Source organism: Alexandromys fortis, unplaced genomic scaffold, assembly GCF_014885135.2.
Source record: "Alexandromys fortis isolate MF-2015 unplaced genomic scaffold, M_Fortis_MF-2015_v1.1 scaffold_20, whole genome shotgun sequence".
Taxonomy (NCBI): domain Eukaryota; kingdom Metazoa; phylum Chordata; class Mammalia; order Rodentia; family Cricetidae; genus Alexandromys; species Alexandromys fortis.
This window is the reverse complement of record NW_026067903.1, coordinates 4658988-4673358: the sequence shown is the minus strand read 5'-3', so window position 1 is coordinate 4673358 and position 14371 is coordinate 4658988. Positions and strand designations below refer to the sequence as shown.

Genomic DNA, 14371 nt, shown 5'->3' with positions numbered 1-14371 from the left:
ACGGTCCTAGCCACCGCTGGTCTAATATTTTAGCTCAGTCCAGAATTCCATTATTACCTCAAGCAAGTATTGCAAACATGATTCTACCATGTTGCTGAAGTTGGAAAAGCCCGGCACAAGAAGTCGAAGAGCTGACTTGTGCCATGAAAGAGTGTCCATGACAGCAGAATCTTGGGGCTGCTACTCGAGCAGGCATCTAGCCATGCAGTCGCCGACAGGAACCTCTCCTCTCTGCTTTCCTCATCCACACTCTTCGGCATACCAAAAAAAAAAAAAGTGGGGGGGGGAAAAGGAAGGATGGATATATCTGGGTAAGGAAAGTGAAGTACTGAACGTCACTCTATTGAGACATTAACGATAACGATACCAGACTTAACGATGATGACCCACGGAGGCTACAGTGAAAGCACTGGGGATGGCTGGGGATGGCTGGGGATGGCTGGGGATGGCTGGGGATGGCTGGGGATGGCTGGGGATGGCTGGGGATGGAGCGCAGTGCAGGGAGCCACAGCATGTGTGAGGCCCCGAGATCAACGCCTGGAAGAAGGTAAAGGAAGGAACAAATAAACAAATGAAGGAAAAGAGAGAAAGGAAGGAAGGAAGAAAGGAAAGGTTCATGAAGCAAAGTTGCCTCTAAATCAATTCCAAGCTGGGAGCCAGAATCCTGCTTTGAAAACGATTCAACTCTAAAGTCTCCTTGTAAAATATTAAGAGAAACTGGTGAACTTCTTTTTTTTTAATGTACAACTCGATTTCTCTCACGTACAACAGAAATCATTTAATGTGTTGTTTGCAACCTTAGAAAGGCAGACATATTCAATCCAAGTCCGTTTATAAATTCCAATTTCGTATGGATTAAAAACTACAGATAAATTAAGTCACAATAATATCCTGTACATGCATTAAGGCTGGTGACTGCTAAGGTCTCTGGAGTATCTACAAATAGGAAATCACAACGCAGATCACTGGGGCTGAAGAGTGTCTACATCATTAAAAAAAAGAAACCTTGCATTTTTTTCCTCTCTCTTTTTTTTTTTTGGCGATACAGATTTCAATGGTAACTCTGGAAAGCTGTGAAAAATGTTATTTAAAAATATATATGCATATGCTACTGCACAGTTTAAGGATGTGATTCATAGATAAGGTCGCTGCATTGACTGGTTTTATAACAAGGTGATGTGGACACGCAGTGACTTATACTCAGTATTAGGCACTAGTAATATCTGTCAGGCGTACTACAGGTCTGTCAGCGGTACTTTAGATATATATTTTTAAATGTATGCACTTATACAGAATACGTCTGTTTTGTAAGGGTGTCAGAGAGGCACACACCACTCTTATACAGGACACACACCATTGCTGCAGATACAGGATACACTTTAGTGCAGAAGGTCTCATTGCATTGCATTCCATGTGTTTAATGTAGCACATAACTTGTCACCTGTTTAGTGTGTATTTCCAGTACATTCCTCTCAGGAGTGGGTCCAAGTTCCCATCTGCAAAGTGAACATTTCCAGATGCGCCTGTCCTAAGCAAACCTTTTTGTCCGGGCTCATCTGCGCAGGACACTCCTATATGCAGAGTACTAAGGCTGAAGTTTGTTAGGGTCACCTGTAAGCCACCCCATTTCAAAGGTTAAGTCTAACATTGTGACAAGAGGTGGCATCTACTCAGGTCATGGGAGAGAAGACCAGTTGGACTTTGGTGGAACGTCTTCAAATAGAAACAAGGGGTAACAAGTGTTAGTTTAAATGGAAGCCCTCTGGAAGGATACAGATCCTTCCAGATCTGTGATCGCTGAGCAACCACAGACTTACATCTTCTACACTTAGGCATTATTTGCATCCCTAGAATGAACATGTAGGACTTGTATAGCTATAAAAATGTACGATGTGTCAATTTGCAAGCCAACTTAAGAAAAGGAACATGCTGTGGAGGACTTCCATGGCATCCAATGGAAGATGGCTCCTTAACAGAATTATAAACATCGAGTCCCATCAAGTGGAAGACGGTTTCTTCGTAAAATTACCTATCCTGGGCCTGACACACGCTCCATGGATAGGGTGAGACAGGGACAGGAGCTGTACGCTCTGACTGTGTCTCCAGAGGACCAGTTTCTCCACGTTTATATTTTTTAGCGGGGCGGGGGGGGGGGGGGGGGAACAGCTCCCAGTGTGTTCATTAAATCTGCACTGGTACAACCAGCCAGTGGCCACCTTTGCAATTTGATGGGGCTTTCCAGGGATGCGGACTGCATGAGTGTCACAACTAAGCCTATAAATTTGGAGAGAGGCAGGACCAGAAAAGCTCCCCAAGGTTGCGCAGAAGCCCTTGAGGGCATCCCTCTATGTGAGAGTTTGAACTTTTCACCAGATTTCACCAAGAGCAACTAGAACAAAGTCCCACTCCTGCACAAAAGGTGATTCAAAAGTTCTTATATTCAGATTTACACATAGGATAATCACAAACCTGCCAACACTTAGTGAAAGGGGTACATGGATCGCGCTGTAGAGATAAATATAAATGTAGAAATGGTGGGGGCATTCTCATTTCAAGAATCTGAAACCCAAACTGCTCCGAAATTGACAACTCCTTGAGCAGTGATATGATGTTAGTGGTGAATCCCATACCTGCCTCATGGATATAGCTTACAACCGATGCTGCAGACGCTGTCTTCATGGATACAAGGTACAGATGAAACATAAATAAATTTCATGTTTAGACTTGAATCCTCTCCCCCAAGATACCTAATTATGTATCCACAAATAGTCCATCTTAAAAAAAATCTGGCTCAAAACATCAGAAGTCCATGTACAGCTAAAAATTTCAAGTGTTTGAGGGTCAAAGCCAAATGCAAATCCCATAATTCAGTTTGGTAGGAATCCAAACCACGGTCAGCTGTTTGTACAATGTTGAATCTGCTTTGGGAGCTGGGGAATGAGGGCAGTCTTATCTGCCACCTACTGAGAAGGCTGACAGAATGGTAATGTGAACATAACTAAATTCACAGGGAGACAGTAGAAACACAGGACACACACTGTGGGACCCTGCCACCTTCAACAGTGGACTGCAGAGATGGCCTTACCTATCTTCCTCTGGTTGACGTGGTAGAGTAGGGACAAGTAAACCCAAGGACATTAGTTTGTCTTTAAAGTGTGGCAAGATACACCTTGTTGGCAGGACTTGTTTCTTTATACTAATATTTCAGGTCCACATATATTTGACAAGAATACTAAGTCTAAGGTATGACAAAACATGAGAAAACAAACTTCAGATAAAAACTGTAAACAAGATGCTGAAAAACTAAATACATAAACTCAAAAAAAAAAAAAAAACCCTAATGACAACAACAACAAAACCCAACCCAGAAAAGAACCATGGTCAAGACACACACAGACCAGATGCCCAAGATATATGCAAGACACTCCGGTCGTTGCTGCTCCAGAGTTGTGATCATCAAAGGGACAACTTTCCCTGCGCTGGGAGCAGCTTGTTAACGAAAGCCTGCAAAGTATTCTCCAAACTGAAATATACTAAGGCCTGGAGCCACCCACAGTGTGCGGACAGTGTCACCGCGGCAAACTGCTCCCAGTCTTGTCAGATCTAGGGATGGCACCGTCTTCATTTGGCCTAGACAAGGTGCGAGAAAGCCACTGTAGAGAGGAAAGACTTGAGATGCGCTGGCTGATGACAACAGCCACACAGAGTCACAGTGGCTGCAAGAGGAGGCCCCTGTGCCCGGAGGGCTTCTTGCCACAGGGGCAGGCTTTTATTAAGAACCAAAATGGTCACTGTTGCTTTTGTGGTTGTTGAGCTATCCCCAAATCCTGGTGCCATTTCTATACCATGTGGGGACAAGGCAAGGGAAGTTTGTGGGACTCTGCTGGCTTATAATGTGTTCAGTTCAGTAGCTAATGAGGGCCGGGGGAGGGTACTTGGGAAGAGGGGCAAGGCATTTGGTAACATGCAAACTAGTGAACTTCCGGCACAAAAATAACTGACTTGTTTCCATTATTCAATTACTCATTAATATACAACAACCAAAAGTAATCGGGGAATTGAATATAATACTGAAAGTAATAATATAAGAGCTAGGTTCAACTCATCCAGCAGTTATGATTTGGTGTGCTGGATCGCACCAGGTTCAGCAACACATGAGATTTTGGTGGAACTGTCTAAGAAGGCAATGGCTTAGCACTGGGGGGTGGAATGTGTCTGTGAGCGTGTGAGCACAGGCGTGCTATGTGGATTTCCTCCAGTGAGGAACCTCTAATCACTTGTCTAGCTTGGGATTATAGGAACCAGACAAAACATGTTTTGAAGAGCTGTTGATCTTACACACACACACACACACACACACACACACACACACACACACACGCAGAAAGCTTCGTACAAACCCACACCTAAACACACAAGCCCCAGAAAAGAATCACTGTTGGACTCTGAGGAAACGTTCACCGCGGTTTGGGAAATGCTGTGGGCTGGGAATGTCAGTAGCACAGTGTCCAGAAACATTGAGCCACCAAGGAGAGGAGAATGCAGTCTGGCTCAAGGGCGTGGTCCCTAGGACAGGTGTGCGCTGCTCCGCAGCCAGTGCAGGCCTTGCTGGGAGTACTGGACCAGGTGTTCCATGCTGCTGTGCAAGGTGACAGGTCCCATGAGCAAGTCCAGGTCATTGAAGAACTCTAGGAGACAGAGAGACGTGTGATGGAGGAGGTCAGGGCCTGGAAAACTTCAGAAAGAATCCGCTCATCACTTCAAGCATTCTCCATTGTTTATGTGGCTCGGCATCTCCCGGGAACAAAATAAAACCCCACATCCAAATAAAGACTGTTTATGGACCCAATTAGCAAAGGATCTGCATGTTCCAACTACCTTCTTCCGGTAGACAGACGTTTTCCTCCATGTCTGTGTGACCCAGCTCTCCATTATCCCACCACCAACTGTAACAGCCTGAGCCCCTGAAGGGGGTCCAACGAGTGGGACTCCAGGGCAGTGGGTCAGTCAGGGGTCAGACGACCAAGCAGCCACCACTGCTGAAGCTGTGTTCTAACTTGGGACAGTCTCTGTTTGCTGTCTCCTTTATTTTGTACCTAGGTACTTTCTGGGAAAAGTGGGTAGAGGAAGGGAAGGAGAAGCCAGATGAATCCTCATGCCCTGCCATCATGGGTGAATCACAGTGCTTCTTGGAAGGAAGTGTCCCAGGCCACTTAGTGTATATGTATGTGTTTGTATACATACACACATACACACACACAGAAAGAGGGGGGAGGCTCAAGAGAGACTGAGCTCTGCAGGTGGCTGGGAGAAGGAATCCAGGCACAGGACAGAGGAAGAACAGGACAGGTCAGGGCGCGTGAACAGGACTCTGTGTACCTTACACATGTCACTGATACCTCTGGTAGGAGGCACCTGGCAGGTGGTGGGCAGTGTCATCTGGAGCGTGGCTCACTCGTGGTCTCCTGGACTGTAAAGGACTGTCTCTATACGTCTGCCTGCTTTGCTTGCCCACCTGAAATATCCATCTCGGTCCACTCCAGCCACTGAACTATGTCTTCTTTTTCAAAACCCTCTTCCATGTAAGTTCCTCTAGCGAGTTTCTCCTGGGGGCCTGAGGCCTCCTAGCATTTCCACTGGACTTTCAACCTTGCTTGCCCTTATGGTTTACACTATCATATGATTATCACTATAATCCTGTCAGAAAATGAGCTCGATGGGTATTCTTTCCTGTTGCTGGAGGGCGAGGAGCGAATTTTACAATTTTTTTATATATCAAGATACAATGGGGTTGGCAGCTCATGCCTGTGATTACACTCCAAAGACTGAGGCCGGAGGATTATCATGAGTTTGTGGCCAACCTGGGCTACACGGCGAGTCTGAAGCCAGCTTTGGCTACCTAGTGAGTTCCAGGCCAACCTAGACTATAGAGTGAGTCCCTGTCTCAAAAGCTAAAACAAACAAAAGCAACAAAAAAGTATTCACTGACACCCCCGCCCCGGTTTAACTTCTATAACTCTCTCTTAAGCATGTAGTAAGAGCTGGGCAGTGGTGGTGCACACCTTTAATTCCAGCCCCTGGGAGGCAGAAGCCAACCTGGTTTACAAAGTTTCAGATACCCAAGGCTGTTACACAGAGAAACCCTGCCTTGAAAAACCACACACACATACACAAACACACACACGTGTGCACAGAGAAACAACGATTTACTGTAACGCTATTTGTCACAGTAGAAGAAGAACTAGAAGCAACAGAGATGGACTGAGACATCAGGCTACTTCATGATTCTATGAGCACCGCATCACAATAATGTCATACAATTGTGACTGGCCACCTACTGGCTACCGTAAAACCTTCCCCTCTATATTTTCCTATGCTCCTCAAATTTAGCCACCGAAAGTACCATTACTACATTAAGGTTTTTATTTGCATATGTGTGTGCATGTGTGCGTGAGAGAGAGGTGGGGGGAAGGGAGGGAGGAAGACAGGTGCTTATGCGCACACGTGGAGGTCAGAGACAACTTTTGGGTGTTGGATTTCTCCTTCTACTGTGAGTTCTGGGTCCTGAGCTCAGGCTGTCAGGCCTGTATCCACCGAGTCACCTCACTGGCCCCTATTACTTCTACTATCGGCAAAACAAGTGTTGTTTTCAAAGTAGTAACTCCAGGGCGGGATGAAAAGCAGGCCTGCAGCTCCCACAACAATATAAGGTTTTACTTATATAGCCAAGGCTAGCTTGGAACTCCCTTGGTAGCTCAAGCTGGACTTGAATTTGGCAATCTTGCTTCAATTTCCGGAGTACTACAGTGATAGCCTTGTGCCACCCAGCCTGGCTAGCAGTTTAGATGGTAAAAAGCTCGTAATATTCATACTTGTTCATTTCATATATTTCCTATTTTTGGAGCCCCCAACTGTGTTCTAGGAACTAGGCTACGTCCTGGGGAGCACAAATTAAAAGGAGATACGGTCTCTGTTCAAGAAGTTCATTGTCTAAACTGGAAAATCCCACGTGCGCACACCTACACCTGCGGGTATTGCCGTCTAATTGACTCCACATTCTCTTCCACAGTGAGGGTAAGAGCAGGTTCAGGCAGCAGGTGCCAGTTTTTCCTTTTTCCATAAACCATGAAATCTGATCACCGATGCCCCTGGGACAGCTTTGGCCCCACCTGGCGGGTCCCCATCCCCCACAGGTTATGCATACAACGCACACACCTCTGTTCTCCTTGGCCAGGTTGTCAGCCATCTCCCAGTAGTCATAGCTGTGGAGGATGCTGTTGGTGATGCTGACGTGATTGGCTGCCATCTGATGGATGCGCTGGGGGATGCTGACGATGGTGGATGGGGGCAGGGCATTGGAGCTGGAGAGGCTGCCCTGAGACCCCACGGAGCTGGTGGGAGAAGGGTTGGGAGACATGGGGGATGGGCTTCCAGTGCTCCTGGAAGAAGAGAGGTAGAAAAGCCAGAGTGGAGAGGTTGGGAGCAGGCGAGGCGGGAGGTCCCCCCGGGGCAGCGCATCATGTCATGCATGGCTTTCTGTGTTTGGGGAAAGTGAACTTACTTGCCACTGGACCCCCATGGAGACGGGGCTTGGGCAGTTTTCGATGAATTCTGCAGGGAGATAAAAATGTGGACAGTAAGTGCCACTGGCTAAGGGTAACCGGGGGACAGCAGCGTATTCTAATGTGACTGAGCCAGTAACCACCACCATCTTGTAGGTCAGTGCGGAGTCACAGAAATCACACCTGGGCTACAATCACAGGGCCACTTTTCCCTCCGTGGAAGCCAGTATGTATGAATGAGTGTGCAAATGTGTGTGAACACATGTGTACACATGTGCCTTACCCAGTAGAGGTTTCTTACAAACAAACTTTAGGCCCAAATTATCCATAATTGCAAGGGTCTGTTGAATGCTAAACCAGACCAATCCAGAGCTTTTATTTTATTTTTTTGAAATGAGTCTAAGTCTTCTGAAAAGAGTGGGAGCTCTTCCCCACTCCACTATGAGATGATGAGAACCCCTTATGTCTAAATTTAGGGATCATTTACAGGGACTTTCAGAGAAAGTGTGTTGTCAGATTCCGCCGTTTTAAATTATGAAGTTCAAAATTATCCCTCTTAATGCTGGGTGTGGCGCACACCTTTAATCTCTGCACTCGGGAGGCAGAGGCAGGCAGAACTCTCAGTTTGAGGTGAGCCTGGTCTACGGACTAGGTTCTAAAACAGCCAGGGCTACACAGAGAGATTCTACCTCAAACAGCAACAACAACCATCAGCACAACAACAAATTACTCATATTAAAGGAATAAGAGAATATTCCTAAAGTGATAGCTTCAAATATATTTCCTAACAGAAAATTTAAAAATTCTGACACCTAGTGATACCTTATTATTAGCATAAATATGAGCATAACTAATAGCACCGGCAGGTTTCATTATAACATGCAATTTTTACTTATTTTTTTTTTGGTGGTATTGGATACTGAGCCCAAATGTTATAGGAAGGCAATCTACCACTCAGCTCTGTCTGTAGCCCTTGATGGACTTAGGTAGCCTGATTACATTTCGTGCACTAGGCATCTGCATCAGGCACTTGAAGGTTTTCCTGAGTGTGGCTCAGTTTTTTACAGAGGACTTGACTGGTATAAGCGGCTTCTGGGTTTAATCCCAGGCACCACAACAAAACAGGAACAAACTAGCAATAAATAAGTGAAAAAAAGAAAAATATATAATTTTTAATATTTTGCATGTATATGTATGTCTGAATGTGTGTGTGGGTATGTATGTATGTGTACAAGCATGCCACGGTATGTAGAGGTCAGAGGACAACCTGTGCTATATGTGGGTCCTGGGGACTACACTCAAGTCATCAGGCAGGCTGGCTGCCAAGTGCACACCAGCCCAGCACAATCGTTCAGAAAGTCCTCCCCTAAGCAAGGGGCGTCACCAAGTACAGACGGGTTTCCTGTCTGAGAGCCCGATGTGCTTGTGTCTATAGCCTGCACAGCTATCAGGGGAGTGGCAGACTTGGTGAGGCTGTGCCCTTTCTCCTTTCCAGGAACGAGCAAACACTCGGCGATCCCTAAGACAACGTGCTTCTGGCAGAAGGAGCGTCAGGAAGTGACAGGCTGTCCAGTATCAGGGCAGGAGCTGCCAAGATGGCAAGAACTGGCCTTTCAGGCTCTCAGTAGTGTAGACACAGGGCGGAATCACAAACTGCCACTTTCCCCGGAGAGAGCTAGAATGGGAATGCCATGCTAGGGGATCCCCTCTCCTTTCCTGTCAGAATGGGTGACACGGCTAGCTGATGGGAGACTCCTCACTTAGGTTCCTTCTGCTCAGCACTCTGGACAGGAGGACAGAATGTGGGAGAGGGAGAGAGGCCCAGGGGTTGCGGGAATAGTTTAAGAAGTGGTTTTGAATGGGGTGGAGGTTTTCTGGCTCTTGCCCTATCTGTAAGCATCATGACCAAAGCACGTTGGTAAGACTAATGTTTCCTTTTCAGAGGCATCTATGTACTGCTAAGGCATATTCTCCACAGTCAGATGATCATTGTAACCCAAAGGCTTCAGGCCTCAAGCAGTATTTAAATGGTCCTTGAAGTCTGGAACCAAGGGCTCCTACAAGTACAAAGCTTCAACACGAAGGACATGTCTTGGAGATCCACTAAAAGCACGTGGTCAGAACTGTAAGAAAGGGACAGATCTGAGATGTTCCCATCATGAAGATGGCTAAGACACGGGATGATGAATGCATGCTGTATCTGGTGGCATCTAACGGGCCCATAGTGTATAATATATCAAAGCACTGCACTGTGCACTATTAATAATAACAACCTGCCACTTACAGTATGCTTCAGACATAGAATTGATGGAAAGCAAATGCCAATAACTCAAGTAACAGAATCTGGTTTACTGTTCTGTTCTTTTATCCATTTTGTTCCTGTTTTTGGACTGGATACAAACATTAACAACTATTCTTGATTCCTTAAAAGTTGGATCACAGAATTCAGTGTACTTCTTTATTCAAGCATTTTTGTTTTTACTTTGCTATGGTTCATCTCTTAGACTCCAACTTCCTGAAAATCATTCTCCCACATGTGCATGTGTGTTTGAGACAGGCCTCACTCTGTGTGTGTGTGCGTGCATGTGTGAACGTATGTGTGTATGTGTATGTCTGGCTTGGAACTTGCCATGTGGACCAAGTAGCCTGGAACTTGCAATGATTTCTCCTGTCTCTGCCTCCAGGGCACTGGGATCACAGACAAGCCCACCATGCCTGGTAGGGAAAAACCTCCATGCCGGATCTCATGTCCACGATGACCGGGGTGCTCAGCAGCAGTCAGCTAGAAAGCTGGTAGGGCACTAGACACAGCCTGGTCTCCTGGCCGGTCTCTGAGGTGTGCAGGTTGGCGATAGAGGATTGAACATGATGGCCGTGTGCTTGTGTGTAATAAAGGAGTGGTGGAGACAGTGGTGGTGTAATTTCAGACAGAGAAGAAGCCCAGGCGTTTTGAATGAATGACTGACTTCAGGATCGCTTTGCAATGCTATATCCAAAACGTGATTTTTGTTTGTTTGTTTTGTAGTCTTCTAGTGAAAATAATTTCATCCTCTGAGATAAAAAGTTGCCATGGTTGCAATTCAATCCCTATCATTCCACATTGCCAACAAAGGTCTCTGAGCTATAACAAGCCACTTCCTATCTTTAAAAATAACATTTGCATCAAAGATTAAATCAGCTACTAGAAACTAAGGGGAGTGGGTCTCAGTACTTACTTCCAAGAATTCTACGTAGACATAAAGAATTATAGCTGTTCTAAGGACCAATGCCCAGGTCACTGGGGGTCGAATAATTGGACACTCTTTGTTTACAGGTTATAAAATTAAGGACATGAAGGCAGGGGGACAAATTATCTGGGCTCTCAAGGCCTGTTCTCTGAGCCCGACAAGCCACACTGTGTCATAAATGGGGTGATTGTGGAGGACGGAGAGGACAGGTTTAGTCTCAACGCAGTGGGTTGCACGAGGCCTCCCTCTCACAGAGAGCTGTCAGGGAATCCGAGCGGCACGAGCAGCCACGGTGCTTATTTGCCAGACAGTACCTTGAAATAGTCGATCAGTGCTTTCGAATACTTTACAGCGTGGTCCCTTTTGAGTCGAAACATCCGCCAGTATAGGAGAGCCAGGCATCGGTAGCTGCGGTAGAAGAGGGGACATGTTGTGTCCTTTGCAGGGAAGCTTCAGAACAGTATTTCCACCACACTTACGCATCTACAATGTTCCCATGTTAAGTACACGCACGAGTATTTGATGCTCCTTTCGTTAAAAAAGCATAATTCAAAATCTATAGAGGCCTCCATACACATCTGGCATTCACCGCCAGATGTGTAAGGGCAGCTTTCACGGCTCTCTGTTGGGAACAGGGTCAGTCCGCTTTCTCCTCCCGCCACCAGAGGGCAGTCTCTCTCCACGAGAGGGAGCGCTAGAACAGAGCCGGTGCTGCTTTATAGGGTGAGCTATTGGCTTCGCAGACAGGACAGCAATTTCACAGATTTTTATTACCTCTGCTTGTTAACGCTTTACTAGATTGTAATGAGTTCAAATAAAGCGCACTGCAAACAACAGAAGTACCAATCTCGGGCTAGTTACGCTCGCCTTTCTTCTACAATGTTCTGTACAATTATTTATATCAAACTTATATTCAAACATCAATTATTAATTGCCATCAATTTATTAATCCCATCACGGTACTCCAATAAAGAAAAGGGCACATTTAGCATTTTCCCGAGACTAATTCTCTCGTCCCCCGTGCTTTTCACTCGTAATTCTTCCCTCGGCTGAGATCAGGTATTGACGTGCTAGAATCCGAACGTGCCCAGCACAGCCTGATCCAACTCGCTAGCACTTCAGACTCCAGATGAAATTATGTCAAACAGCTCGAGACTCTCGTGTTGATGTGGCTGTTATGCTGTCTGAGACGCCATTTGATTTTCTATCTCTCAGATTAGGTCGTGAGCACAGCGAACCTGCCGAGAACAAAACACTGGCTACGTGGACAAGGCTGGGAGAGACCCAGAGAGGAGGGGCCTCGCAATGTGAGGGATGGGATGGGGCCTTCGGAGCAGACCTTGCGGGGAGTTACCACTGCACTGCCCTTATGACTGCAGTCCTAAGCACAGGAAGATCGATTACCCATTAGCCAGTATGAAAGAAATGATTTTATTATCTAAGTATAGCGAGCTGCCCCTCAGTCCAGTGTATCGATAACTCTAATGGATTGTGAGTATCCTTGCATACTGATCTGGCATGCAAAGTAACTCGCCAATGATTCTGACCGCATCTAAAGTGTTAAACACAGGAAGAACCACACTCAAACGAATGAGGGGGGACCTGCTTGGTTTCACTTATATTTTTACATGGGTATGTGTGTGCATATGAGTATATGTGTGAGCGCATGTCTGTCCATGCATGTGTAGAGGCCAGAGGTCAACACTGGGTGTCTACTATTCTTCATTTTATTTCTTTGGGACAGGGCGCTTGCTGTTTTCGGTTGCCCTGACTGGCGAGGGACCCTACTCACGTCCTGATCCTCTGGTCACTGTATTCAGGGTATTGTGAAAAGTGAACCTCTTGGCTGTTGGAGCAGCTTGGGACCAGTGGGCTAGAGGTGTCTGGAAACACAGGGCAGCCTGGCACCCTGCTTGCAGAGCTGGGGATATACTTACCAAAGCGCAGCTAGTTGTTTGTCCTCTGGGGTAGCGTTGGGGCCTGAGTGGGTTTTTAGTCTCATAGCGTACCTTAAAAAAAAGATAAAATAAAAATAGTCAAGAAATTTAGGAGTCCTTTCTGGCTATCAACGGAGTCTCCTCTATGATGGTCTCTCTCCACCCCACCCTTACACGTTCTGTGCCTTTTTTAAATTTATGCACATGTGTGTGTCTGCATGTAGGTTTGCGTGAGTGTGGACGCCTATGGAGGGCAGAATTGGGTGTTGGATCCCCTGGAGCTCAAGTCCTAAGTGGCTGTGAGCCATTTAATGTGAGTTCTGGGCCTGGCATGTGGGTCCTCTGTACAAGGGGTAGGTGTTCTCAGTCACTGAGCCAGCTCTCCGGCCCCATACGTGGGCGTTCACAGTGTGTTAAAGCTCGCTGACGGCGCTACTGTGGTGAGTGGGGAGGACTTTGATGAGGCTGTGCCACTTCCCATTCGCTAATGACACAGGACAAACTCCTCTGAGTGCTACACGCTCAAGAGCCATTCGTCAGCATGGTAAAGCACCCACTTTTCTTCATCTCATCTTCTGCCGAGTCACCGAGAACCCCGGTACTTGGATGCCTAATTTACTTTTATCTGCTTACATGAAACTCTTTATCTGATGACAGGGTAGCTGTCTGCAACACGTCTTCCTGTCTAGTTTTCTGTGCACTGACAAGGGTTTTGAGAAGCAAGTGTCTTTCTTGGAGTAGGACGACTGTGGGCACTGCTTCCTCTCAATGAAATATCTGCTCACCTGCTCAGAATCCTGAGAGACGAGGCATTGTGTGCAATGGCGAGAGGGTCCCAGATTAAAGTCCCATCTCGGCTACTCTTGGAGTTCAGACAGATGTACTGACATCTCAGTGCCCATTTCCTAATCTGTAAAGTGAGACTAATCCACCAGTCACTGAGCGGGCAGAGGTTAGCCCAGCTGGTTTGTGACGCTCTTGGTGGAACACGTGCTCTGCTGAAAGCGGCAGAAACAGTAATGCCGTCCCCTTGCTGTAGGTCTGTAGGTCCCAAGTGCATCCCTCTGCAGCTTCCCCAGGGCTCGTCCTGGATAAAACGCTGCCTGTGTGACCTACAGCCCCTGACTGAAGCATGGAAGCCTTTACTGCCCCTTCTTCTATAAAATATTATCTTGAGTACCAGATGGTGCTATAAATTTTGTTTCACCCATCAAATATGATTTACAAAACTCCCTGGAAGGAACAGTTTACTGTGTACACAGCCACACTTCTGTTCTTTCCTCCTAGACACGCTGAGAGTGCTTCCTCCACTCTCTCCCTTTTATTGAGAAGTTCCCTCAGTTTTAAAAAAGTATTTTTTTAGTTTAGTTGTTTTTTTATTAGTTTACAAATAATTAGGTTACATTATGGCATTTTCCAAATAAATTTTTTTTTGGTGCCTCCCTTCCAACCCTCCCCTCACGCTCTGAGAATATGAGAGGGAAATCTAGGGATTCCTCCTGCCTCTTTACCCGTGTTAGCCTGACCTAATGCTGGACAGTCTCTTCTTTCTGTACTTCTCTCCTCTCCCATGGTCCCCATGCTCCCAATTTACTCAGAAGATCATGTCTTTTTCTACTTCCCATGTAGATTAGATCCATGTACG

The 14371-nt window shown here is 46.3% G+C and overlaps 1 protein-coding gene across 5 annotated transcripts in view; it reads right to left on the bottom strand.

Moving 5' to 3' along the window:
• Positions 1-497: 497 nt before the first annotated feature.
• Aff3 (ALF transcription elongation factor 3) overlaps positions 498-14371 on the bottom strand; it is a 471150-nt gene continuing 457276 nt past the window's right edge. For 4 of the 5 annotated variants that reach the window (XM_050134761.1, XM_050134764.1, XM_050134762.1 and 1 more), the window contains 5 exons: positions 12727-12798; positions 11104-11197; positions 7562-7611; positions 7216-7439; positions 498-4688 (listed from right to left, as the gene is read on the bottom strand). In XM_050134761.1, the coding sequence (XP_049990718.1) occupies positions 4567-4688; positions 7216-7439; positions 7562-7611; positions 11104-11197; positions 12727-12798 (562 nt within the window). In that variant the 3' untranslated portion in view covers positions 498-4566. The remainder of the gene's footprint in view (positions 4689-7215; positions 7440-7561; positions 7612-11103; positions 11198-12726; positions 12799-14371) is intronic. The other variant, XM_050134763.1, reaches the window with a different exon arrangement.